General features: G+C 49.4%; 2 protein-coding genes across 2 annotated transcripts; both read right to left on the minus strand.

Moving 5' to 3' along the window:
* Positions 1-12,878: 12,878 nt before the first annotated feature.
* Positions 12,879-15,061, minus strand: LOC131555421 (acrosin-like). Its single transcript, XM_058801456.1, has 5 exons — positions 14,994-15,061; positions 14,493-14,714; positions 13,913-14,184; positions 13,500-13,645; positions 12,879-13,052 (listed from the first exon to the last, which is right to left on the minus strand). Exons 1-5 carry the CDS (start codon positions 15,059-15,061, stop codon positions 12,879-12,881), a joined length of 882 nt encoding a protein of 293 aa, XP_058657439.1.
* A 3,003-nt stretch (positions 15,062-18,064) lies between these two features.
* Positions 18,065-24,548, minus strand: LOC131555422 (acrosin-like). The gene is made up of 7 exons (XM_058801457.1): positions 24,478-24,548; positions 23,978-24,199; positions 23,400-23,665; positions 22,997-23,142; positions 22,395-22,551; positions 19,935-20,213; positions 18,065-18,147 (listed from the first exon to the last, which is right to left on the minus strand). Exons 1-7 carry the CDS (start codon positions 24,546-24,548, stop codon positions 18,065-18,067), a joined length of 1,224 nt encoding a protein of 407 aa, XP_058657440.1.
* Positions 24,549-27,073: the final 2,525 nt, after the last annotated feature.

Consider the following 27,073-nt stretch of genomic DNA (forward strand, 5'->3'; position numbering starts at 1 on the left):
TTGCAGTCTAAAATCTAAAGGAGATAACCCATATGGTTCTCTTCTAAATAGTCTCAAAATTAGACAAAATTTATTTCCCAACTTAAGAGTGCAAGAGAAAGTGAAAAATTAAAAAAATAACTCTTATCTGAAAGACTTTGTACTGGGTACAACAGTCAATGGTTACTGTGCTGCCTGTTCAATAGCGGCTTCATGGCACCTAGGAGTATGTGCTTATCCATATATATTGGCAATCCTGGCCCTGGTATATATCTTCATATCAGGGACACTAATCAGAATTGCTGTGTTGATATGCTCTGTGCTAATAATTTATGGAAAGACATCAGAGGTAATGAGAGTTATTTGGGAAGTGTATTCTCTTCTGTTTTCCTGTGCTGGCCTTGGTAGTCTTTTTTTGGGGATTTATTAACAATTACAATTACAATTAACAATTTCCTCTGTTGGAGGAAAAGTAGGTGTCCAGGTTTAGAGCAAATTTGGGGGAGAATTTCCCACAGGAGCTCCGGTCAGAAAACAGATCCAAATCGGCCCCTCCCCACAATTGGTCCAGGAGGAAAAAATAATACCTCCTTGGAGAAAGGTGGAAAAAAAATGTTTAGTAAACAATAAAACTGAAACTATATCAAACAATAAAATCCCTTGCCACTCCAAAAGAGATGACAAACTGAGAAAGTCCCTCCCCGGGTTGCAGCTCAGCTCACTCAGTCTCTGGTCAGCCCCTCCGGTGCTTGAAATGTCGCAGGCCAGGCCCGGCCCGGTGGGCCACAGCTGCAGCTGCCGGTGCTCCCCTGGGTGTTCAGTCCAGAGCAGGTTTCAAGAGTTCCAAAGAAAAAGAAAAAAAAAACCAAAAGTTCAGGGAACTTCTTTGCCTCAGCTAGCTAACACTAACTAAAAAGCAAAAGAAGAGCTCTGTCCCGCTGTCTGTGCATCCACAGACAACACCATTCAGGAGGAGGAATGTGGAGGAGTGAGTGCAGTGTCTGAAAACAAACTGTGCACTTCTTCTCTCCCCGCCTTCACTCTCTGGAACATTCTTAAAGGTGCAAAACTTATTATTCAACATAAACAGAATGAGATGAATGGGGACAAAAGCATCATATAGTCAACCCAGGACATTCCACCTCTCATCCCCATATCATCTGCTTACTACTAAATTAATATAAATTCTAACTCTACAAGCACATACATGATACATCCATTATACAGCTGTACACAAACAATGGTAGTAACATTCAGCAAACAGTGATATTTACACATAGGTCACCTAACAATCAGATCTCCCTGAGGTACACATCGTGTTCTTCCATCTTTTTGCATTATCCACCATGTGCAAACTGGTCCCTGAGCAAAAACAACCTCATGAATGGGTTTGTCTGTATTCGAGGCAGGATTAATCCAAACTGTCTTCCCTAATAAACCTCTGACATGTATCACTGGGACTTTGTCTCCATCTACTCCGTACAAAGGCTCAGACTGGGCAGGGCCCACTTGGTTAGTAGAGCCTCGGGTGTTAACTAACCAGGTGGCTTTTGCCAGATGCTGCTCCCAGTTTTTGAAAGATCCCCCACCTAATGCTTTCAATGTGGTTTTTAATAGTCTATTGTACCTCTCCACTTTGCCTGCAGCTGGTGCATGGTAGGGGACATGGTACACCCACTCAATGGCATGTTCCCTAGCCCAGGTGTTGATAAGGCTGTTCTTGAAATGAGTCCCATTGTCTGGCTCAATCCTCTCAGGGGTACCATGTCTCCACAGGACTTGCTTTTCAAGGCCCAGGATGGTGTTCCAGGCCGTAGCATGAGACACAGGGTACGTTTCCAACCATCCAGTGGTGGCTTCCACCATGGTCAGCACGTAGTGCTTGCCCTGGCCTGTCTGGGGCAGTGTGATGTAGTCAATCTGCCAGGCCTCCCCATACTTGTACTTGGACCACCGCCCACCATATCATAGGGGCTTCACTCGCTTGGCCTGCTTGATGGCAGCACACGTCTCACAGTCCTGGATGACCTGAGAAATACTGTCCATGGTGAGATCCGCCCCTCGGTCTCGTGCCCACTTATAGACGGCATCCCTACCCTGCTGGCCTGAGGCATCATGGGCCCATTGAGCTAGAAATAACTCTCCTTTATGTTGCCAATCTAAGTCTATCTTTGAAACCTCTATCTTTGCAGCCTGGACTACTTGCTCATTGTTTTGGTGCTCCTCATTAGCTCTACTCTTGGGGACATGGGCATCTACATGGCAGACCTTCACAGGCAGCTTCCCTACCCTGGTAGCAATGTCTTTCCACTCGTGCAGCCCAAATTGGTTTTCCTCTATGCTGCCAGTTAGCCTCTTTCCACCTCTCCAGCCATCCCCACAGAGCATTGGCTACCATCCATGAATCAGTATAAAGGTAGAGCTTTGGCCACTTCTCTCTCTCAGCAATGTTCAGAGCCAGTTAAACAGCTTTGAGTTCAGCAAGTTGGCTTGATCCACCTTCTCCTTCAGTGGCCTCTGCGACCTGTCGTGTGGGGCTCCATGTGGCTGCTTTCCACTTCTGGTTCATTCCCACAACGTGGCAAGAACCATCAGTAAAAAGAGTGTATCGTGTATCTTCTGCTGGCAGTTGGTTGTATGGTGGAGCTTCTTCAGCCTGTGTCACTTCTTGTTCCCCTTCATCAGCGAGACCAAAGTTTTCACCTTCCGGCCAGTTTGTAATTATTTCCAGAATCCCAGGGCGATTCAGTTTTCCAATATGGGCACGCTGTGTGATAACAGCAATCCATTTGCTCCATGTAGCATTGGTGGCATGGTGCGTAGAGAGAACGTTTGCTTTGAACATCCACCTCAATACTGGTAGTCGGGGTGCCAGGAGGAGTTGTGCTTCAGTGCCTATTACCTCTGAGGCAGCCTGGACTCCTTCACAGGCAGCCAAGGTTTCTTTCTCTGTTGGAGTATAGTTGGCTTCAGACCCTCTGTAACTTTGACTCCAAAATCCTAATGGTCGGCCTTGAGTCTCCCCAGGCACCTTCTGCCAAAGGCTCCAGGACAAGCCATGGTTCCTGGCTACAGAGCAGAGCACATTCCTCACCTCTGGTCCTGTCCTGACTGGGCCAAGGACTACTGCCTGAGAAATCTCCTGCTTGATCTGTGCAAAGGCTTGTTGCTGCTCAGGGCCCTGGTGGAAAGTGTTCTTCTTACGAGTGACAAGGTAGAGAGGGCTCACGATCTGACTGTACTCGGGAATGTGCATCCTGCAAAAACCTATGGCGCCTAGGAAAGCTTGTGTTTCTTTCTTGCTGGATGGTGGAGACATTGCTGTGATCTTGTTGATGACATCAGTGGGAATCTGACACCATCCGTCTTACCACTTCACTCCCAGAAACTGGATCTCTTGAGCAGGTCCCTTGACTTTGCTCTTCTTGATGGCAAAGTCAGCTTTAAGGAGAATCTGGATGATTTTCTCCCCTTTCTCAAACACTTCTGCTGCTGTCTTCCCCCACACAATGATGTCATCAATATATTGCAGGTGTTCTGGAGCCTCACCCTTTTCCAGTACAGTCTGGATCAGTCCATGGCAGATGGTGGGGCTGTGCTTCCACCCCTGGGGCAGTTGGTTCCAGGTGTACTGCACTCCCCTCCATGTGAAGGCAAACTGAGGCCTGCATTCTGCTGCCAGAGGAATGGAGAAAAATGCATTGGCAATGTCTATAGTGGCATACCACTTCGCTGCCTTGGACTCAAGCTCATACTGGAGTTCCAGCATGTCCGGCACAGCAGCGCTCAGTGGTGGAGTCACTTCATTCAATGGACAATAGTCCACAGTCAATCTCCATTCTCTTTCAGATTTTCAGACAAGCCAGATGGGGCTGTTGAAGGGTGAGTGGGTCTTGCTGACCACCCCTTGGCTCTCCAGCTCACGGATCATTTTGTGGATGGGGATCACAGCATCCCGATTTGTTCGGTGCACTGTCATTTGGTGCACTGTCAGCAGTGCACTGTTCAGGTGGCAATTGGTACTCATTGCTCTTCCACCTTCAGGAGTCCTACTGCAGATGGGCTTTCTGACAGTCCAGGCAAGCTGTTCAACTGCTTGACACCCTCTGTCTCTACAGCAGCTATTCCAAATGCCCATCTGAGTCCCTTTGGGTCTTTGAAATACCCACTTTGGAGGAAGTCTATGCCTAAAATGCATGGGCACTCTGGGCCAGTCACAATAGGGTATTTCTTCCATTCATTTCCAGTCAGGCTCACTTCAGCTTCCACCAAGGTAAAATCCTGTGATCCCCCTGTCACACCAGCAATAGAAACAGACTCTCTCCCCACATGTCTTGATGGGATTAATGTACATTACGCACCAGTATCGACCAAAGCTTTGTATTCTTGTGGTTCAGATGTGCCAGGCCAATGAATCCACACAGTCCAAAAAACATGGTTTTCCCCAGCCTCTACCTGGCTAGAGGCAGGGCCCCTCTAAGCCTGGTTATCCTTCTTTCCCTGGGCATATGCCTTGGAGGGTCCTTCAAGGGGATCAAAAATATTGTCATTATCATCATAATTGACAGTTCAGTTACTGGCAACTGGAGCTGCTTCCCTTTTGGAACTTCCTATCTGAGTCTTCAGTTCATGCACCCATTGTGCCAGAGCAGCGATAGGTTTTCTATGCCATCTCCCTATGTTTTCCCCACAATCACACAGGTAGAACCACAGCTCAGCTCGTGGGATGTACCTTCTCTCGCCATCTGGGGAACATTTGCATTGGGTACCAGAACCTCTGATCTGTACTGCCGAGATTTGGAGAAAGCCCTCTTTAATCTCCTCCCTCAGTTTCTTGTGACCCTCCTCCATCTTGTCTTCTAATTTTTGCAGACGTGTTTCCACTGCTGCAATTCTGGCATGTGTTGGGCCATGCACAGTGTCTGCATATGCTTGGAGCTTCTTTGCCAAATCCAGCACAGTCTCCTCACCATCATCCCGCTTCATTATTGCTAAAGCAGAAGCGTATTCTCATGGCCCAAGTTGTACAAGTTTTCTCCACATCACAGATGTGCATGGTTCCAAGTCTGGATTTACAGTGTTTCCATCATCTGAGAAGACAATCTCGGCCACTGCCATTTCCCTCAAGCGTTGAATCCCTTGTTCTATGGTTTTCCACTGGGTTCGCTTCACATAGAGATCATCTGCGCACAGGTATCTTTGTGCTACACTTCTTAGGACCCGTTCCCAGAGGCTGTGAGGGTTAGCCACCCTCATCATTCCTTGGTTGATGACAGGATCATGTGGCAGGGATCCCAAATGCCTGGCTTCAGTGCCATCCAGAATTGTAGCCTCGCCTGCAGCATCCCAGAGACGGACCAGCCAACTAATCATGGTCGTCGGGTGTAATCCTTCCTTAGGCCACGAAGGTCCTTCAGGGAATAAGACTCAATATTGGCTCCTGATGCTGTGTCAGTTGTGTTAACTTTGGCTTTTGTATCAGTTGGTGTTGAGGGTCCTTCCCCTGGATCATCATAGTCAGTCACTGGCCAATTGGTTTTGCTTGTGTGCTTTTTTCCTGCAGCAACTGCCAGTGGCTGATGCTCACTATCTGGTTTAGCTGCTGGCTTTGAGCCTGGGGTGACTGTGGTAGCTGCTGCTTTATCTCCCTGCCCCCCTGCCTTTGTCTGCTGCCCTACAGTATCTAACAGAGTGTGATAAGCATCGGCCAGGGCCCAGCTTATTGCAATGAGCCTTTTCTCCTTAGAATCGTCATGGCACATCTCTTTTAGGTATTTCCCCACCTCAGCTGGGTTCTGAATTTGTTCCCATGGAAAATCCCAGTCTACAGAATCAGAAAATTCCTTCAGGGTTTGGCCTATATTTTCCCATTCTCCACAATACTCAGGATTTTTCATGCCTGCATCTGCTTCTGGGTCAGGGGTCTCACCAACTCCTCTGGATATCTCAGCCCTCATTCTAGAGAAGCTGCAGACCATATAGAGGAAGCTTACCAGATTAAATACCAGAAAGATGGTCTCTTTAACATTCAGGGGAAACTGAACATTCTCAAAAAGTGACATAACAGATCCAAGGGAAAAGAAGGAAAGGAAAGGCTGGAAAGCCTTATTCTCAGCTCCGTCTCTAACAGACAGGGTGTAATTACTAATAAATTCCCAAAACGTACTACTGGAATTGGGATCCAGGGTAGGACGAAGAAACCATAAGCATAAATATCGTAAACAGATGTCAGTATCTTTATAAACACTTTATAAATCATTATCACCAAGGCCAGCACAACAGCTATTCCAATCCGTACCCTTCTACCGTAAAAATTACGTGTTATGGACAATAATCCTAGTGACCAGAGAGGTATTGAAACCTCAAAAAGGTCTATAGCCCAGAGCCACATGAGGGCCTCCACCCCCAGAGACATTATGGATTCAAGCAGCATGGCTACTGACTGCTTTAACAACAACAAACACACAATTAATAGAGCTTTTTTCCACCTTTCCCAGCCCCAGTTGGGAGCCAATAGATGTATTTGTCCAGGTTTAGAGCAAATTTGGGGGAGAATTTCCCACAGGAGCTCCGGTCAGAAAACAGATCCAAATCGGCCCCTCCCCACAATTGGTCCAGGAGGAAAAAATAATACCTCCTTGGAGAAAGGTGGAAAAAAAATGTTTAGTAAACAATAAAACTGAAACTATATCAAACAATAAAATCCCTTGCCACTCCAAAAGAGATGACAAACTGAGAAAGTCCCTCCCCGGGTTGCAGCTCAGCTCACTCAGTCTCTGGTCAGCCCCTCCGGTGCTTGAAATGTCGCAGGCCAGGCCCGGCCCGGTGGGCCACAGCTGCAGCTGCCGGTGCTCCCCTGGGTGTTCAGTCCAGAGCAGGTTTCAAGAGGTCCAAAGAAAAAGAAAAAAAAAAACCAAAAGTCCAGGGAACTTCTTTGCCTCAGCTAGCTAACACTAACTAAAAAGCAAAAGAAGAGCTCTGTCCCGCTGTCTGTGCATCCACAGACAACACCGTTCAGGAGGAGGAATGTGGAGGAGTGAGTGCAGTGTCTGAAAACAAACTGTGCGCTTCTTCTCTCCCCCCCTTCACTCTCTGGAACACTCTTAAAGGTGCAAAACTTATTATTCAATATAAGCAGAATGAGACGATTGGGGATAAAAGCATCATATAGTCAACCCAGGACAGTAGGGGATGATTTTTCCCAGCCTTTTACCTCCTTCTTCCTCTTCAGATTTGGCATGTCACCTTTTGAGAATATTCCATTCCCTCTGGATGTTAAAGATACCATATTTTCTTTTTTTAAATTCTGCTAGCTCTCCTCCATAAGACCTACATCACATTTAGAACCAGGGTTGAGATTTCCAGAGAGGTTGTCCAGACATCTGCTCCAGTGGTGGAAAATCTGCTTGAGTGGTGTGGGATGTGGGAGGACATAGGCCAAACCCTGAAGGAATTCTCTGACTCCATAGTTTGGTACTTCCCCCTGAACAAATTCAGAATCCAGCTGAGCTGGGGAAATATCTGAAAGAAAATTGTAATGAGAGCTCTAAAGAGAATAAGCTCATTGCAATGTGCTTGGCCCTGGCTAATGCTTATCACACACTGCTAGACACTGTAGGACAGCAAATACAGCCACAGGGGCAGGAGGGTGAATCAGCAGACACCCCAGGCACTCTGGCTGCAGCTAAGCCAGATGGGGAGCCTAAGCCAACAGTGATTACCCCTGTCCAGAGAAGGAAACACAAAACCAAATCCACTCACCCAGTGGATGATGATGGGAAGTCAGGACCCTCACAGCCAGTAAAGGAATCGGAACCAGAAATAATCACCAAGTCTCCATCCTTAGAAAGCCTTCACAATCTGAGAAAATATCCCAGCCAACGGCTTGATGAGTCAATATTATGTTGGTTGGTCCAAATCTGGAACACTGCAGGCTATGGTAAAATTTTGGATGGTACTGAGGTGAGGTACTGGAACCTCTGCCATGTGATGTGGATATTGACCAGGGGATTGCAGGAGGCCCAAACCTCTCAGCCTCTGGACACAGCTCTTAACAAGTAGGAAAGAAAGATACCTTCACCCAGATCTTCAGCTGCAGCACGGCCTCTGGAAAACCATGGAGCAAGAAACCCAACACTTGAGAAAACTGGCTGTGCTAGAGGTCCTTTTCTCAGATGATGACCAAACCACCAAGAGTCCAGACATCATAAAATGTACAGCAATGATGTGGCTCAAACTTGGACAAATCTGGCCATGCATGTACACCCCTGTCATAGCAACGCTGCAGTGGAAGGAGAGGGACGAGACAGTAGTGCTGTGACAAAAAGGCTCTGGTACTGGGAAGACACTGACCCAACATGTATGGCCCAACAGAAATGAAAATCTCAGCTGTGGAAACAGACCTGGTGGTATGTACACAGAAAGTGGAAGACAGAACTGAAGAGACCCATCAGAAACTCAGGAAGGAGATTAAAGAGGACCTTCTCTAAGTCTCTTCAGTACAGTGCAGATGCCCTCTTATCTGATGCAGATGACCCCAGCTAGGGAGAGGGGGTACATCCCAGAAGCTGACCTGTGGTTCTTCCTGCGTGAACATGAGGAAGATATGAGGTGGGATGGAAAACTCTTTTCTGTCTGGTGTGTAAACTAAAGGAGGAAACTAGTAACAAGGGAGTTCCACCATAAGGAATGAGGCTACTGTTTCCTGTAGCTGAGCTGCCAGGTATAACAGAAGGGACAATGATGTCCTTCCCCTTGAAGGAACCTCTGGAATGTTCACAGAAAGAGTCAATGGTAGCCAGGACAAGAGGGGCTTTGGCCTCCAGCCAAGTAAATGCTGGGAAAAATTGGGTCTTTTGGACTGTGTGGATCCAATTCCCTAGCACAACTGAACCACAAAAATACAAGGCTTTGGTTGACACTGGTGCACAATGTACTTTAACACCACTGGGACATGTGGGGACAGAACCTGTTTTTATTGTTGGGTCAACAGGGGAGTCGCAGCAGTTGGGTCTGTTGGAAGTTGAGGTACACTTGACTGGGAAAGAGTGGAGTAAACTCCTATTGTGACTGGTCCAGAGGTCCCATGTATTTCGGGAGTAGATTTTCTCTGGAGTGGTTATTTCAAAGACGCTAAAAGACTCAGGTGGGCTTTTGGAATACCTACTGTGAAGACAGAGGGCATTAGACACCTTGCCTGGTGTCTCAGAGTACCCTTCTGCAACAGGACTCCTGAAAGTAGAACAGCAGGTACCAATGGCTACCATTACAGTACATCATCAGCAATACCACACAAGCCAAGACTCTGTGATTCCCATGCATAATATGATCCATGAGCTGGAGAGCCAGGGAGTGGTCTGTAAGACCCATTCATGCTTCACCAGTCCCATTTGGCCTGTGTGCAAGTCTGATGGGGAATGGAGATTGACTGTGGACTATGGTCACCTAAATGAATTTACATCATCACTGAGCGCTGCCGTGCTAGACATGCTGGAGCTCCAGGATGAGTTGAAGCCTGAGGCAGTGGAGTGGTATGCCACTATTGACATTGTCAATGCATTTTTCTCCATTCCTCTGGCAGCAGAGTGCAGGCCCCAGTTTGCCTTCACCTGGAGGGGTGTTCAGTACACCAGGAACCGACTGCCCCAGGGATGGAAACACAGCCCCACCATCTGCCATGGACTGATCCAGGTTGCACTGGAGAAGAGTAAGGCTCCAGAACATCTGCAGTACATTGATGACATCATTGTATGAGGGAACATGGCAGGAGAGGTTTATGAGAAAGGAACGAGAATAATCCAGAGTCTTCTGAAAGCAGGTTTTGCTATCAAATGAAGTAATGTCAAGGGCCCTGCCCAGGAAATTAATTTCCCAAGGGTGAAGTGGCAAAATGGAAGCAGACAGATGCCAACAGATATGATTAATAAGAGAAGTGCTATGTCCCCACTGACTAGCAAGAAAGAAACACAAGCTTTCCTAGGTACTGTGGGCTTTTGGAGAATGCACATCCTGGAATACAGCCAGATTGTAAGACTTCTCAATCTCATGACAGAAAAGAAAAATTATTTTGACTGGGGCCATGAGCAACAGCAAGCTTCTGAGCAGATCAAGCACAAGATTGTCCATGCAGTAGCACTTGGGCCTGTCAGGACAAGACAGGATGTGAAGAATGTGCTCTATATTACAGCTGCAGAGAATGGTCCTTCCTTGAGCCTCTGGCAGAAGGGACCTGGGAAGAACCTGAGGCTGACCTCTTGAGTTTTGGAGTCATGCATACAGAATCTGAGGCCAGGTATACCCCAATGGAGGAAGACATTATTGCAGCTTATGAAGGGATTTAAGCTGCCTCAGAAGTATTGCCACTGAAGCACAGCTCCTTCTGGTACCCTGACTACCAGTGCTGGGCTGGATATTTAAAGGAAAGGTCCCTGCAATACATCATGCCACAGGTGCTGCCTGGAGTAAATGGATCACCCTCATCACAGTGGACTCAAATAGGAAACCCAAATTGACCTGGGATCTTGGCAGTCATCGCAAACTGGTCCAAAGGCAAGAACTTTTGATTATCATCAGAAGGGGAAGAACAGGTGACATGCGCTGAGGAAGCCCCACCATATAACCAGCTACGTGAAAGTAAAGGATGGTACATCCTCTTCACGGATGGATCCTGCTGTATTGTAGGGACCAGTAGGAAATGGAAAGGGGCTGTAAGGAGCCCTATGTTGTGAGTTGCAGAAGCTACTGAAGGACAAGGTGGATCCAGTCAGATTGCAGAGTTGAAAATAGTTCAGCTGGCTTTGGACATTGCTGTGTAAGAGAAGTGGCCAACACTCTCCCTCTACACTGACTGGTGGAGGGTAGCAAACAGTCTGGGGATGTCTGGAAAGATGGAAAAAGGCCAAACAGTCCAAACACGGTGTAGAGAAAAAACGTCTGGGCTGCTGAAGAATGGGAAGACATCAGTGCCTGGGTAGAGAAGCTGACTGTTAAAATCTGTCATGTAGATGTCCCCATGCTGAAGAGTCAGGCAACAATGAACAGGTGGATCAAGCTACAAAATCAAAATGTTACAGATAAATTTGGATTGGCAACACAAGTTGTTCCTAGCTAAATAGGCCCATGATGCCTCAGAACAGCAGGGCAGAGAGGCTACCTAAGAGCAGGCACAAGACTACGAAGAGGATTTAACCATGTACAGTCTCCCAGGTTATCTATGATTGTGAGATGTGTTGATAGGACAAGGGGAAATGGCTTTTCAGTGATGGAGCGTAGCTTTGTACACGTCTTCCCAAAGGAGTTGCAGGATGTCCTATTGTTTATTTTTTTCTCCCAACATGAATATTCTGGATGTTAGGAAAATTAATCCACAAACATCAGAGGTTTATGTCCAAAAAGAAGACAGAGGAGTTCTTTTACTTTATTCGAATAAAGGGAGAGGCCATGGGGCATTCCCCTGGGATCTCACAAATTTTTGGAGGACGCAGCCTCTCCTTTATCCTAATTTCCCGGCCGCATTTCCCTTCTCTCTTTCCCCATTGACTGAAGTACTTGAAAGGTACAGACTTCCCAATACACCTGATACCAAAGATTTCCCTCTAATGTATAACACTCCCTTTTCATTTTTCATTCCAATGGAATTTAGGGGGTTTTCTTCCACATTGTTTCTTTCATCTTTCAATGTCTAATATCATTTATCAGCAAACCTAAAGTTTATTTGTAAAAGCAAGTATCTTTTTCCATTCATCAGTCAGTGGAATCCTATCCATTGTTTCTTTTATCTCCCAGTGCAAGTTTTATCTACCAGAAGACGCACAGCTTGTTTATAAAGACAAATCCACTATTCCTCTCATGAGGTTGAATATATGGGTATAAAATCTTGGGGTGAATTGGCATGGTATGTAGATGATTTATTAATTAGCAAGTTAAGAAGATTCTTTCCCATCCTGTGGTGATGAGGTGCAGCCCTCAGGCAAACCAGCACAGCAAGCTGCAGTTTGTGTCTCTGCAGCTGGCTCTTTGATTGCTCCTTCCCTCCATTGCCACGCTTATACAGCCCTCTCATCTTCCACAACTCCTCCCTTTCCCTGCCCTCGTCTCCTCCCAGATATGGAGCCAAGCCCAGGCATCATTTCCCCCTGGCTCACAGGCTGGCCATGCCTGTGAACAGCCTTGGTGTTGCAGGTGCTGTTGGCCCGCTCACCTTGGCCTTCCACAGCATTCCTGGTGCACTTTCCTAGGGTTCCTGCCAGGTTCCTCTCCCCAGAATGACCCCAGCTCTTCCTCTGAGTATCTGTGAAGTGTGACCACCTGGCACCTCAATCCCCACAATTTGCTGCCTGTGAAATCTGGCTCTGCCTTAGGGCACTGGCACTCCAGTCAGGAGCCAGGAGTTTCCCTTGTCATGCTTGGGAGTTTCCCAGATGTGTTCCCTTAGCCCAGGCTCTCACCAGGCCCTAAATTAGCAGCCCATGTGCATTGCAGCACCACCGCCAAGGTATCTGCTTTTTTCCTATCCTCTTCCAAGGCTTGAGGTAGCAGGTTCCTCCAGGCCATGGTGGCTCAGAGCACTGTCCTCTCTGGCCAGGCACTTTGGAGCTCTTTGGAGCCACTGTGTCCCTTTGCGCCCCCAGACTCATTCTGCAGGTGCAGAATATTGAAGTCTTTACCTTGCCCAGGAATCAGAATTCAGTCAAAAAGATGGTTCCCTGTGATGATTGGCAACTTTACTTCAACCGCTAGAGGAGATGAGTGTGGTCAGGATAGAGCAGTGTTTTGACCCTGAGGCTGCCTTTGGATCAGCAGGCATTGCCCTGCAGAAAACACTTGCTGTGCACTGCAGCATGCCATGAAGGCTGCCCAAAAAGCCTCCTTTTTGAGCATCCTTGTGCTCAAAAAGCTCTTTAAATGTTCTCTGCATCCATATGGGCCAGAATCCAGTCATAGAAGTACTGAGTGGAGGTGTAGACTCCCGGTCGCCTTGCTCTGCCACAGCCTTTTCCCCAGCTGGTCACTCCAACAACCCACCAGTAGTCAGCATGTTTGTCTTGGCACATGAGAGGACCACCGCTGTCACCCTGCAGCAGAGCACAGAGGATTCAGGTGGTTATGGGTGGCTCCTGTCAGCACAGGGGCTGTCTCCTTCTCTCGCACAGCCAGAACTTTCTTCAGGTGCTGGAGCCTCCAGAAGCTTGGCTGTGAATGGCTTGGGGTCCTGTAGGGTATAGCTCTCTCTGTCCTCTCTGCACAGGACTCCTGGATGTGCAGAGGATGGAACTTTGCCACCTGGACCTCTTCACTGCCAAGAGCACTAGCTGGGCTTTCTGGGCTCTCTGTCACAAGGGGAGGCCTGGGCAGGCAGGTGTGGATGGGCAGTGTGTGGGAAGCCCCCACAGCAGTCAGGGGGAGCTGGGGCTGGGAGGGTGACTGAGTGGCCGGGCAAAGCAGGCCCTGGGCTGTGTTGGGGTGGTGCTTCCCTGGCTGCTGGTGCTGCTGGGGCTGAGTGGCTCGTGGCACGTTCCTACCTGGCAGGTGTCAATGCGGCCCTGTGGGTAACCAGCACATAAGTTGTGGGCGTGGATTTTCCCTGAGTTCCAGAAGGTGCTGTTACACAGCTGGATATTGATGAGGTGTACCTTGGCCTCCTGCAGGTGATCACTTGGAGTTTTATCTGTGAGCATAGAAAGAAACAAGCCCCCAGCAGGTCCTTCCCAGTCCTTCTTCCTTGTCTGTGGAGGATCCCCTTCTGTAGGGCATAGCTTTGCCTCTACAGAGGCATGGGGTGCTGTGACCCTGCTGCCAGCCTTTGGGGAGCAGGCCAGGCCCATCTTTGCAGAGGTGTATGTCCTGTTTCCTAGCTTTGGCCTCTGCTATGGTGAAGCCCAAACCATCTCCTCAGTGTGCTGAGCTGGCTCTGGAGTCCCTCTTGAGAACTCACCTTTTGCAGTGGTGGCACCCCAGCCAGCAATCCAGCAGTTACGCTCCTCTGCCACTGACAAACCTAAGATAGCATCAGCCACACAGGCCAGCTGGACGTAGGGGCTGCAGTCAACAGGCTTGCTCAGTTCCAGCAAGGCAATGTCATTGCTCATGTCACGTCTCTGATAGTTTTCATGACGTATTAACTTCTTAATTTGGCGGACTTGTGCCCCAGGGCCTGGCTGAGTCAACTGGGTGGCCCCAATCACCACGTACACCAAGCTGCTGTTACTGAAAGGCAGATGGAGAGAGAGCTGAGAGGGAGCAGAGCCATGTGCCACAGATGCCCAGCAGATGCTAGACCTTGGCTTGGAAAGGCACAGAGGGAGGAGTGCTCTGGCAGGTGCCCTTGCACATCTTAGGCTGGGGGAATGTCAAGCTGGAGTCTGCTAGGAAGCCTTGGCATGAGCCCAGGCTTCTCCTGAGCACTGTGGCAGCCTGGCTGCCTGAGAGGAAAGGGGACGGGAATAGCAGGTGGTGCTGCTCACAGGGCACCTGCTGGTGTTTTGGGTATGTCCCTATTCCCTGCCCCTTCTTACAAAATGAGGTCAAAGCAGTGGGCAGCTGTGAGGACCCAATCTGCCCTGATGAGGGACCCTCCACAGAAATGCTTTGTGCCTGGTATGCTCAGATGCTGGATGCTGACCATCCACGGCCAGGCCCCTGGCTTGGCACCTGTGCCACCCACGATGCGTGTCATGCCGTGGTCATGAATATTGTACCCAGAGTCAGACACCATGGGTCGGAGGCCGCAAGTCCATCTGCAAGCAGAAAGAAATTTCCATGCTGCTTCATGGCCTGCTGTGGCTCAGGCTGAAGCTCAGCCCTCTGCCCTCCCCACAAGGCCTTGCACGCACAGCAGGCCAGGGAAGGCCATGGCGTGTGTGTCTGTCCGTGCCAGCACCTGGCTGCTGGCAACGAACTGAGGCTTCCCATGGTGGGTGGAAAGCTGCGGCCTGGCCATGGGGGACAGGTGGGTCCCCTCCAGGGAAGGCCACAAGTGTTGCCATGGCTCCTTCCCTGGGCCTAGGGCCACTTACCCGCAGGTGTACTGGCTCTGCGCCAGCCCGGCCATGGTCAGCAGGACGAGGAGGCCAAAATAATTCATGGCTGCCAAGGCATTTCAAGTGTCAGCTGGAAGCTCTGAGGGCTCCGTGCAGCAGCACAGTCACAGCCACAGTGCCCGCAGCAGTTGCGCTGCCCCTGGTGCCCTCAGCCCTGGGGCTGATGTCATGGAGGGGTGGGTTCTGTACTCTGGGCACTGTGGCCCATGTCAAGGGGGCCCACTGGGGTAGGGGCAATACCAAATCAAAGAGCCATCGAATGGTTTGGGTTGGAAGGAAGCTTGGAGGTCATTTACCTCCAATGCCCTGCCATCGGCAGGGAGGAATAGCAGTGGGGATCCCAGGGAGTGATGGGGAGAGTCTTGCACTAGACCTGGTTGCCCAGAGTGTCCAGAGCTTGGCTTGAGAACAGTACTTGAACAAACTAATGCAAGTGACTCAGTACCCTCACAATCCGGAATTCCTTCTTATGATCTCATCTAAAGCTACCTCTGTCCCTGTAAAGCCATTGTCCCTTGTCCTATCAGGACCTGCCCTTGTAAGAAAGTATGGATGTGGAGAGCTTGGTTCAAACATGGCTTAAAGAAAGAGGCCATGAAAATATACAGCTGATGGAAAAGTAAAAGGCAGCTGTAAAGCAGCAGTTCCCAAGCCTGTTTCTGTAAATAACTAGGTTCTCAGGCACATTTTTATAAACAGCAGGATTCTCAGGCAGTCTTCTCATAACAGGTAAACATTCTGTCCCTGGCTGTTTTGGGAACAGACATGGAGGTTTTGAGAACCCTTCACATCAGGGTGAGAACACAAATCTTGGTTTCAATAAACAAACCACAGGTATTGAAAACAAAGGGAGGGGTTAGTGTTTGATCTGTAGCCTATGGTGAGCTCGAGTTTTGCAATATGTATGAACTTAATTAACATGGTTATAAAAACGTGCCTTTTGGATCAATAAATCGGAGTTCGATGCTCATCAATCGGATGGTTGTCTCTCTTCACTTCATCATATGGAGAAATGGCTACATGACAGAGGTCTCATAGACATTCGCTTGTTAGCTGACCAGGAGCTGGGAAATTACCGAGCACAGCTAGTTTGAGTTTTTGCACCTGCAAGATGGCGTGTCCTCAGGCCTAGCTGGGTGTGATGGCAGGTAGACAGAGAGATGTGGGAAATAGAGAATGTAGGCCCAAAGGAATGAAGAAGAGTTGATGGTATAGTTTAACCAATAGATCGCTTGGCTTAGAGAATATTCATAAGCTTATTATTTGCTGTGTAAGTGTCTGATGCTCTCTTCAATAAATGGAACTTGCTTATGACTCATATTGAGTGTCCGAGTCTCCCCTCACCGACAAATGGCTCATCCCCGACAAAAGCCTCATTCTGCAACAAATGGCGCCGGAACAGGGACTCTATAGACCCTACAGACCCTACAGACTTTACAGAAGATTTGGGCCTGCGAGCCACCGTCGGTGCAGTATTTGGGTGTCAGTCCCGACGCAGCCTGAGAGGCACAGAAAGCGAGCTCTGCCTTCAGGCGACCCTACAGAGAAGTCCTAGAAAAAATGAAAGGGTGGGCTTTGGTGCCCTGGCAACCTCACAAGAGAGTCCAGCCAACTGAATGCTGCCGTCCTAGAAAGGCTGCAGCGCGCTGAATGAATGACAAGTTAAAAAGTAATACAGGGAAAAGCGGCATATAATCCTTTTAAATGCTTTTTAGAAAAGTGGGGACTATAGACTGTCAACTTGGGAAGAGAATTCCCAAGATTGCTGCATATAGACTTTCAAAAACGTGTGTTGTGTGCTGGCGCTGCAAGTATACGCACAATAAATCAGCGACCCTGCTGTGATGGTGGCAGGAGCCGCGGCTCGGGGCGCCTGTGGGGCTGTGCCAGTCCGAACTCGGCATGGGCGCTGCGCCATGGGGAGCAGCCACGGCAAGCGGCTCGCCTGAGGCGGCAGCGGCGGCTCCAAGCGGCGGCGGGCACGGGCGGCTCGCCTGGAGCAGAGCCCCGCTGCGGGGGAACCTGAGCGCCGCCGCGGGGGGAGCGGAGCCCTGCGGCAGGGGGAGCGACCCGCGCCACCGCAGATGCTGCGCTGGGGCCGGCGCACGCAAAGATTAGCCTACAGCGCGTCTTCCGAAACAAGAAGCCCAGCGCGGGGGGGTCGCCCGCTCCGACACAAGCGGCGCAGGACCAGAGCGCTTTTCCAGCGGGAGCGCTTCTCCCTCTGCCCCGCAGCCGGAGAGCGCCTTAGTTTCGACTTAGCAACCTAAAACAGACTGTACCTTAACAGACTGCAAGTATAGCTGCGCGGCTCAGCCGGCGCTGCCACGGACAGTGTCTCCGGCGCGCAAGGCTCGGTGCTGCCGGCCGGCGCTCGGCGGCAGAGACAACACGCGAGCCCAGCTTTTCCAGCTTCTCCGGCGCCCAAACTCGGTGTGGCCGGCCGGCGCTCGGCGAGCAACAATACGAACAGCCACAGAGCCCGAGCGAGGCGGGCGGTGCCGTGTCCGAGGTGCGCTGCGGTGCGGTGCGCACCGGCGAGGCTGGGTGCGCGGGGCTCAGCAGCGGGCTCCAGCCCGCGGCGGGGCCCGCCGTGCCCTGCTGGCAGCCTGAAGCGGCGGTGGCGAGAGCGCAAAGAAGGCGCAGCGCAGTGGGGGGGGGCCCCGCCGCGGGGGCCGCGACTCGCACCGCCAGAATGCTGCGCTGCGTCCAGCAGCAGCTACGTTAACCCAAAGCATCAAAGCGACACAAGCAGCGGCGGCCCCGATCCCAGGTGCCTACCAAGCGACTACTTTCCCCCTCCGCCCCGCGGCCGGGGGAAAGCTTCAGTTTTAGACCTAATAGCCGTAATAAATGTGACTCAAAAGAATCCCTACTGCAGTTAAGAGACCAGTGATGATAAATAAGCAACACCAAGGAGCGTTACTATCAGGACGCTGCTCACCTAAGTTGAAAAGATTTTTTGTTCTTCCTGGCAGAGACTGTGCAAAAGAAATCAGCGTAGTGAATGCGTGAGCCAAATTTCAGCCGATTTAGCTTAGCATCCGTTATGCTGTCTTAAAATCACTTGTATTAACATAGACTTTAAACATCAGAAGCCCAGATAACTCAGTCGGTAGAACATCAAACTCTGAAATTGTATTTTGAAAAATTTTAAAAGGTTAAAGATGTGTTAAAGCGATTGTATAAGTAAAATGTAATAAGTGTGCTTTTTGTATCCTTTGAGCCTTGCTTAGATGTAGTAGATGTAAAAAGCAACCGCTGAATTCAAAAGAATTTTTCCACAAGTATACCTTGAACAAACTCCTTATGTTTAGGTGCATTCAAGTGTGAAAATGCTGTAGCAAACACACGAAGAAAGTTGTTTTTCGCTTAGTGTTTTAGAGTTAAGCCTGTAAGTAAGTTATAGTAAATTCTATATTCTATTCTATTTCTATAGTAAGTTCTATCTGTTGCTAAGTAGTTTAAGTGAAATTGTCTATTAATTGTCATTAAATGTTAAATACTGTTAAAGTTAAGTGGTTTTAAGTTTCATTTCTGTTAAGTTTAAGTGTTATTAAATTTAAGTGAAGTTAGATTCTGTTACATTTAAATTATATTAAGTTATGTAGAATTTAAAGTCAGTTGAGTTCTGTTAAGTTCTGTTAAATTTAAGTGATTTTACATGTAAGTTCTGTTGATTTGAAAATCTGTTAAGTTTAAGTTCTGTTAAGTTTTGTTAAAGTCTGTTAAACTTAAGTTCTGCTAAGTTTAAGTGCTGTTAAGTTTAATTTCTGTTAAGTTAAAGTGTTATTAAGTTTAAGCGATGTTAAGTTCTGTTAAGTTTAAATTATATTAAGTTATGTAGAATTTAAAGTCAGTTGAGTTCTGTTCTGTTAAATTTAAGTGATTTTACATGTAAGTTCTGTTGATTTGAAAATCTGTTAAGTTTAAGTTCTCTTAAGGTTAAGTTTTGTTAAAGTCTGTTAAAGTAAGTTAAAGTTCTGTTGAGCTTAATTTCTGTTAAGATAAGTTTAAGTGATGTTAAATTCTGTTAAGTTTAAATATTTTAAGTTTAAGTGTTTTAAGTTTAAGTGCTATTAGGTTTAAGTGATGTCAGATAAATTTATGCTAGATGTTTATTTTATAACTTGTGTGCAGAGTGTTGTCATGAACATCAGAGAAACTCTAGTTAAAAGAGACAATCAGAAGCATTTGTAAGTAGAGCCATTCCTGTTTGAAGCATATCTGCTGTTTGAGAATGGAAAGCAAACTTGCCAGACAATCGACGCAGATGAAACCTGTGCACATGTAGTTCCTGTAGCTTATTTTTATAAGTTGTATTAGCACACCTGAGTTTTGTTTGAGCCTTGTAGCAGCATAGAATCCTTCTTGTATCTGTCGTATAGCATATCCTATATATAGTGACAGCCTTTTTGGTTTGTCTCCCTGGCTTAGATCCCTTGTAAGAAACCTCGCTAGTTGAGAATACTGCTTGTAATGTAATAGTTATTAGAATTGCCTATTCTTGTATTACAAAGAGTGTGACGCAGTTAACCCATAGAACTTTGCTTGCTCCAAAAGAAAACGGGGGAAATGTGGAGAAATGGCTACATGACAGAGGTCACGTAGACATTCGCTTGTTAGCCGACCAGGAGTTGGGAAATTACCGAGCACAGCTAGTTTGAGTTTTTGCACCTGCAAGATGGCGTGTCCTCGGGCCTAGCTGGGTGTGATGGCAGGTAGACAGAGAGATGTGGGAAATAGAGAATGTAGGCCCAAAGGAATGAAGAAGAGTTGATGGTATAGTTTAACCAATAGATCGCTTGGCTTAGAGAATATTCATAAGCTTATTATTTGCTGTATAAGTGTCTGATGCTCTCTTCAATAAACGGAACTTGCTTATGACTCATATTGAGTGTCCGAGTCTCCCCTCACCGACAAATGGCTCATCCCCGACAAAAGCCTCATTCTGCAACAAGAAAGCTCTCTGCTGCTTTCTCAGGGCTCTCTTGCTGCAGGATGAGGCTGTGCAGTCCCTGGGGCAGGCAGCAGCTGAGGAATCCATTTGGGGCAGGGAACTGGGCGTGCAGCTGCAGTGCCAGCTGCAGATTGAGCTCTGGCTGGCAGGACCAGAGGCTGTGAACTGCCCGTGCTTTGCATAACAGAGGGCACAGGGAGCTGTGGCACTGGCCAGGATTTGAATGGACACTGAGCACTGCAGCAGGAGCTGGTGGCTCTTTATGGAATGTGACATCTGTGAGTCTGCTGGGGGAATCCTGAGGCTGAATGGGTATGGAAACCTGCTCTGACTGGGTGAGAGTGGTGTGGGTAGGGAATCAAACAGGGCAACCACTGGCTCATTGGAGCCACCTGCGCTTTCAAAATGGTCACCCAGTGGAGTTTCCTCAGCACTTTGGCAGCCCAGATGGGACCTTAGAGCCTCGCTCTTCCAAAGATGCAATTGCTGGCAGCAGGTGAGTTCACCTGGGATCTTTAGAGCAAGAAGGAGCCAAATGGGGAGTGTTACAATTTCATGTGCAAACTCTGTGTAAATTATACCCGTGCATTTGAAACTTTCTATTGTTGTGGCATTTGGTGCAGATTTGGTGAAATCACTGGTAGAGGGTGGAGAAGGCACGCACAGCATGATCAGTGTAAGGCAGCCACAGAGTAGTTGTGGAGACCCCCATAATGTATGAGGTGGGAGGCCCTGAGTCTCTGCTAGGATAGTCAAGTCTCTCCTCAAAGGGTTTTGGAGACAGGCAGAAGGGAGAGACTTGTGTCCCTCGTGCCAGGGTGCTAGTGCCCCTGGGCTCACACAGAAGGGGGTGAAAGTCCCTTTTTGGCATGAAAAAGGAGTTTCATATCTCTAGTGATTTTTGACATGATGGGAAATATTCCTGTTGTAGTTCAGAGGACACCTGCGGCTGAGCTTGTGTAACATTGACAGAAATTCTTATGGGCAGAATTTTGCCAAGACAGCACAGTAAATTTGTGCCAGGGCAATAGGTTGATTCTAAGCTGGTCTCCTCACTGGGCAGGGTAATGGCCTTCTGCTGCCTTGAGTGACACTCTTGCACTCAGTGTCTTTAGTGAGCCAGCAGCCCCTAACTCAAGTCAGGGTGGCAGGGACCAGTACAGATGTTGGATGGTTCTTCTCGGCAAAGCGCATCTTAACACAAAGGGAAGAGTGCCACCTGCTGCGAGGCAGGACTCCATTGGCCTGGAAGCCAAGAGAATGTAGTTGGCACATGTCTTCCCCAAGGCATTCCAAGATCCTCTACCATTCCACCCCACCTTGCCCCCTGCAGCCCTCATTATCAAAATTTGATTGAAAGGATTTAGAATTAGGGCACAAATGTGTACAGTTTATAGATGATTTGTTAATTAGCAGGTGGAGAAAAAAAATTTCTTGCCCATCCTGTGGTGATTATCTACAGCTCTCAGGCAAACCAGCATAGCAAGCTGCAGTTTGTGTCTCTGCAGCTGGCTCTTTGATTGCTCCTTCCCTCCATTGCCACGCTTATACAGCCCTCTCATCTTCCACAACTCCTCCCTTTCCCTGCCCTTGTCTCCTCCCAGATATGGAGCCAAGCTCAGGCATCATTTCCCCCTGGCTCACAGGCTGGCCATGCCTGTGAACAGCCTTGGTGTTGCAGGTGCTGTTGGCCCACTCACCTTGGCCTTCCATGGCATTCCTGGTGCACTTTCCTAGGGTTCCTGCCAGGTTCCTCTCCCCAGAATGACCCCAGCTCTTCCTCTGAGTATCTGTGAAGTGTGACCACCTGGCACCTCAATCCCTTCAATTTGCTGCCTGTGAAATCTGGCTCTGCCTTAGGGCACTGGCACTCCAGTCAGGAGCCAGGAGTTTCCCTTGTCATGCTTGGGAGTTTCCCAGATGTGTTCCCTTAGCCCAGGCTCTCACCAGGCCCTAAATTAGCAGCCCATGTGCATTGCAGCACCACCGCCAAGGTATCTGCTTTTTTCCTATCCTCTTCCAAGGCTTGAGGTAGCAGGTTCCTCCAGGCCATGGTGGCTCAGAGCACTGTCCTCTCTGGCCAGGCACTTTGGAGCTCTTTGGAGCCACTGTGTCCCTTTGCGCCCCCAGACTCATTCTGCAGGTGCAGAATATTGAAGTCTTTACCTTGCCCAGGAATCAGAATTCAGTCAAAAAGATGGTTCCCTGTGATGATTGGCAACTTTACTTCAACCGCTAGAGGAGATGAGTGTGGTCAGGATAGAGCAGTGTTTTGACCCTGAGGCTGCCTTTGGATCAGCAGGCATTGCCCTGCAGAAAACACTTGCTGTGCACTGCAGCATGCCATGAAGGCTGCCCAAAAAGCCTCCTTTTTGAGCATCCTTGTGCTCAAAAAGCTCTTTAAATGTTCTCTGCATCCATATGGGCCAGAATCCAGTCATAGAAGTACTGAGTGGAGGTGTAGATTCCAGGCCGCTTTGCTCTGGCACAGCCTCTTCCCCAGCTGGTCACTCCAACAACCCAGAAGAAGTCGCTGTCTTTCTCCTGGCACATGAGAGGACCACCGCTGTCACCCTGCAGCAGAGCACAGAGGATTCAGGTGGTTATGGGTGGCTCCTGTCAGCACAGGGGCTGTCTCCTTCTCTCACACAGCCCCTGTCAGAGCTGTATCCAGGCACTTGAGCCTCCAGAAATCTAAGTGCAAGTGGCTTGGGGTCCTGTAGGGTAGGGCTTTCTTTGTCCTCTCTGCACAGGGCTTCTGGAGGTGAAGAGGATGGACATTTGGCACCTGGACCTCTGGGCTACAAGAAGCACTAGCTGGGCTCTCTGTCACAAGGGGAGGCCTGGGCAGGCAGGTGTGGATGGGCAGTGTGTGGGAAGCCCCCACAGCAGTCAGGGGGAGCTGGGGCTGGGAGGGTGACTGAGTGGCCGGGCAAAGCAGGCCCTGGGCTGTGTTGGGGTGGTGCTTCCCTGGCTGCTGGTGCTGCTGGGGGCTGAGTGGCTCGTGGCACGTTCCTACCTGGCAGGTGTCAATGCGGCCCTGTGGGTAACCAGCACACACATTGTGGGTGTGGATCTTCCCTGCGTACCAGCCAGTGCTGTTGCAGAGCTGGAGATCAATCAGCTGGACCTTGGCCTCTTGCAGGACATCACTTGAGTTTTGAGCTGTGAGCAGAGAAACGAATGATAACCCTGTAGGTCCTTGCCAAACCTGCTCTGCTGCTTTAGGGGGATCTCCTTTCCCAGGGTTTGGTTTTGCCTCTGCAGAGGCATTGGGGCTCTGTGACCCTGTTGCCAGCCTTTGAGGAGCAGGCCAGGCCCGTATCTGTAGAGGTGTACATCCTGCAGCCTGGGTATGGCCTCTGCTGTAGGGAAGCCCAAGCCTCCTCCTCAGAGGGCTGGAGTCTCTCTTGGGAACTCACCTCTTGCAGCAGTGGCACCCCAGCCGGCCACCCAGCAGTTTTGCAGCTCTGACAGGCTTAGGACGGGGTCAGCCACACAGGCCACCTGGACGTAGGCGTTGCAGTCAACAGGCTTGTTCAGTTTCAGCAAGGCAATGTCATTACTTTTGTCACTTGGATTATAGTTTTCATGACGTATTAACTTCTTAATCCGTCTCAGTTGTGCTCCAGGTCCTGGCTTAGTCAACTGAGTGGCGCCAATCACCAGATACACCACGCCAATTTTCCTGGAAAGTACATGTAGAGAGGGCTGGGAGGGAGCAGAGCCATGTGCCACAGCAGCCCAGCAGTTGCCAGACCTCTGCTTGGCAAGGCAGAGGGAGGAGTGCTCTGGCAGGTGTGAGTGCCCTTGCACATCTTAGGCTGGGGGAATGTCAAGCTGGAGTCTGCTAGGAAGCTTTGGCACGAGCCCAGGCTTCTCCTGAGCACTGTGGCAGCCTGGCTGCCTGAGAGGAAAGGGGATGGGAGTAGCAGGTGGTGCTGCTGACAGGGCATCTGCTGGTGCTGTGGACATGTCCCCATTTCTGGCATCTCTTTACCTGACGGGGTCAAAGCAGTGGGCTGCTGTGAGAACCCACTCTGCAGTGATGAGAGAGCCTCCACACAGGTGTCTTGTGCCTGGTATTGCAGGATGTTTAAGGCTGACGATCCAGGGCCAGGCCCCTGGTTTGGCATCTGCACCACCCACGACGCGTGTAGTACCGTTGTCATGATCCAGGTACTCATACTCGTACACCATGGGTCGGAGCCCACATACCCCTCTGCAAGCAGAAAGTCATTTCCATGCTGCTTCATGGCCTGCTGTGGCTCAGGCTGAAGCTCAGCCCTCTGCCCTCCTCACAAGGCCTTGCACGCACAGCAGGCCAGGGAAGGCCATGGCGTGTGTGTCTGTCCGTGCCAGCACCTGGCTGCTGGCAACAAACTGAGGCTTCCCATGGTGGGTGGGAAGCTGCGGCCTGGCCATGGGGGACAGGTTGGTCCCTCCAGGGAAGGCTGCAAGTGTTGCCATGGCTCCTTACCTGGGCTTGGGCCCACTTACCCGCAGTTGTCCCATGTCCCATGCACCAGCCCGGCCACGGTCAGCAGGACGAAGAGGCCGAGCCAATTCATGTCTGCCAGAGGCACGAGTCAGCTGCAAGCACTGAGAGCTCCGTGCAGCAGCACAGTCACAGCCGCACTGCCCGCAGCAGCTGTGCTGCCCATGGTGCCCTTGGTCCTGGCGCTGATGTCACAGAGCAGGGGGTTCTGTGTTCCGGGCACTATGGGGTCCTGTGGCACTGGGACCCACTGGGGGAGGGGAAAAATGGAATTGGTGAGCCACAAAATGGTTTGGGCTGGAAGGGACCTTGGTGATCATTTAGCTCCAACTCCCTTGCGTTGGGCACAGAGGGGTGGCCTTCACTAGAACCAGTTGTCCAGAGCCTGGCTCAAAAGTTTGAACGAACACCTGAACACTTTGAGGAATGGGGCATCCACAGGTGCTCTGGACAACCCGTGCCTTTGCCTCAGTACTGTCACAATCAAGATTTCCTTCCTATGATCCCAGCTGAAGCTACCCTTACTGTAGCAAGACATGCCTAACGTGGGAATAATGAGCATTTGACTCCACGATTCAGAAGGCTGATCAATCGCTTTATTATACAATACAATACAATACAATACAATACTATACTATACTATTAAGAAAAACCCATTGCCCTTGCCAGACTGTCATGACACACCCATGGATCCAATTGGTCAATGCATCCAAAATATCATCACCAGAGTTCAATTTAAAAAATCACCGTTTGGTAAAAAAATCTCCATAACACATTCCACATTTGCACTACAACATGTGCAGCAAGTGGAGATAAGAATTGTTTCTCATTCTTTTCTCTGAGCTTTCCCACAGTTTCCCAGGAAAATACTGGGACAGAGCTATGTCTCTCTGTTTAGAGGATATGTGATTACCAATACCCTCTGTGCCTGCAAAGCCATTGCCCCTTGTCCTACCAGGACCTGCCCTTGTAAGAAAGCTCTCTGCTGCTTTCTCAGGGCTCTCTTGCTGCAGGATGAGGCTGTGCAGTCCCTGGGGCAGGCAGCAGCTGAGGAATCCATTTGGGGCAGGGAACTGGGCGTGCAGCTGCAGTGCCAGCTGCAGATTGAGCTCTGGCTGGCAGGACCAGAGGCTGTGAACTGCCCGTGCTTTGCATAACAGAGGGCACAGGGAGCTGTGGCACTGGCCAGGATTTGAATGGACACTGAGCACTGCAGCAGGAGCTGGTGGCTCTTTATGGAATGTGACATCTGTGAGTCTGCTGGGGGAATCCTGAGGCTGAATGGGTATGGAAACCTGCTCTGACTGGGTGAGAGTGGTGTGGGTAGGGAATCAAACAGGGCAACCACTGGCTCATTGGAGCCACCTGCGCTTTCAAAATGGTCACCCAGTGGAGTTTCCTCAGCACTTTGGCAGCCCAGATGGGACCCAAGGGCTGCTGGAGCCTCCGTCCTTCAGACCAGGTACTGATGAGGTCACCTGGGATCTTTAGAGCAAGAAGGAGCCAAATGGGAGCGTTACAATTTTGTGTGTAGACTCTGTGTAAATTATAAGGGTGCATTTGAGCCTCTCTATTGTTGTGGCATTTGGTGCAGATTTGGTGAAATCACTGGTAGAGGGTGGAGAAGGCATGCACAGCATGATCAGTGTAAGGCAGCCACAGAGGAGTTGTGGAGGCCCCTGTAAGACGTGAGGTGGGGGGCCCTGAGTCTCTGCTAGGACACTTGAGTCTCTGTTCAAAGTCTTTTGGAAACAGGCACAGGGAGAGCCTTGTGTTCCTCATGCCACACAATGGGTGCTAGGGTCCCTGGGCACACACAGAAGGGGGTGGAAGTCCCTTCACAAGGGACTCTTTCAGAAAGGGGTTTCACGTGCTTCGAAGTGTTTGATGTGATGGGAAATATCCCTGGTTTATTTAGGGGAAGAGATGCCCGTGGCTGAGGTTGCACAGAACTGGGAGAAATTGTTTGGGCAGCAGAATCTTGCCAAGACAGCACAGTAAGGTTGTTCCAGGATGGTTGAGTGGCTCTAAGCTGGTCTGCTCACTGGACAGGGTAATGGCCATCCCCAACCCTGAGTGACACTCTTGCACTTCCCTGGTCTTTAGTGACCATGCAGCCCCTGAAATTTACTTCAGGAAATATTTGAAGAAGCTTAAGTCAGGGTGGCAGGGACCAGTACAGACGTGGGGTGGTTCTTCTCAGCCCAGCCCATCTTGATTAAGACAAATGGAGGAGTGCCACCCACTGTGAGATAGGATTCCATTGGCCTGGTGATGCCAGATTGATTTTTGCCTTTTCTCTTTTATGCATTCTCTGTATTCTTTACACATATATTTGTAGCTCTGTTGTTGTATCTGTGGCAAGTTTTCTCAGTACTTTTCCCTACCTTTTCTCTAAGTAGAAAGACAAAACATATTTCAGACCTCCAAGCCCTGCGGCGTACAAGGCAACTAAACTTATATTTGTTCATCTTGGAAACCAAGGCTGGAAACAGCTCTTTGAGACATATTTTCATAAGCAAGGTTTAGTTTCCATCTGAGTGGAAGAGGATTTAGAGAGTGTTGAACTGAGGGAGGAGTTACTTCACCATGTGTGGT

This window comes from Ammospiza caudacuta, chromosome 3 (assembly GCF_027887145.1).
Source record: "Ammospiza caudacuta isolate bAmmCau1 chromosome 3, bAmmCau1.pri, whole genome shotgun sequence".
In the NCBI taxonomy this organism is placed as follows: Eukaryota; Metazoa; Chordata; class Aves; order Passeriformes; family Passerellidae; genus Ammospiza; species Ammospiza caudacuta.

Excerpts from the sequence above, each read along its gene's own strand:
- LOC131555421 (XM_058801456.1), bottom strand. The coding sequence starts at position 15,061 with ATGAATTATTTTGGCCTCCTCGTCCTGCTGACCATGGCCGGGCTGGCG. Across the intron at positions 14,185-14,492 it reads CACTGCTTTGACCTCATTTT|TAACAGCAGCTTGGTGTACG; the intron begins GTAAGAAGGGGC and ends TCTGCCTTTCAG. Across the intron at positions 13,053-13,499 it reads GCCGCATTGACACCTGCCAG|GGTGACAGCGGTGGTCCTCT; the intron begins GTAGGAACGTGC and ends GCTCTGCTGCAG.
- LOC131555422 (XM_058801457.1), bottom strand. The coding sequence starts at position 24,548 with ATGAATTGGCTCGGCCTCTTCGTCCTGCTGACCGTGGCCGGGCTGGTG. Across the intron at positions 24,200-24,477 it reads GGGACATGGGACAACTGCGG|AGGGGTATGTGGGCTCCGAC; the intron begins GTAAGTGGGCCC and ends TTCTGCTTGCAG. Across the intron at positions 22,552-22,996 it reads GCCGCATTGACACCTGCCAG|GGTGACAGCGGTGGTCCTCT; the intron begins GTAGGAACGTGC and ends GCTCTGCTGCAG.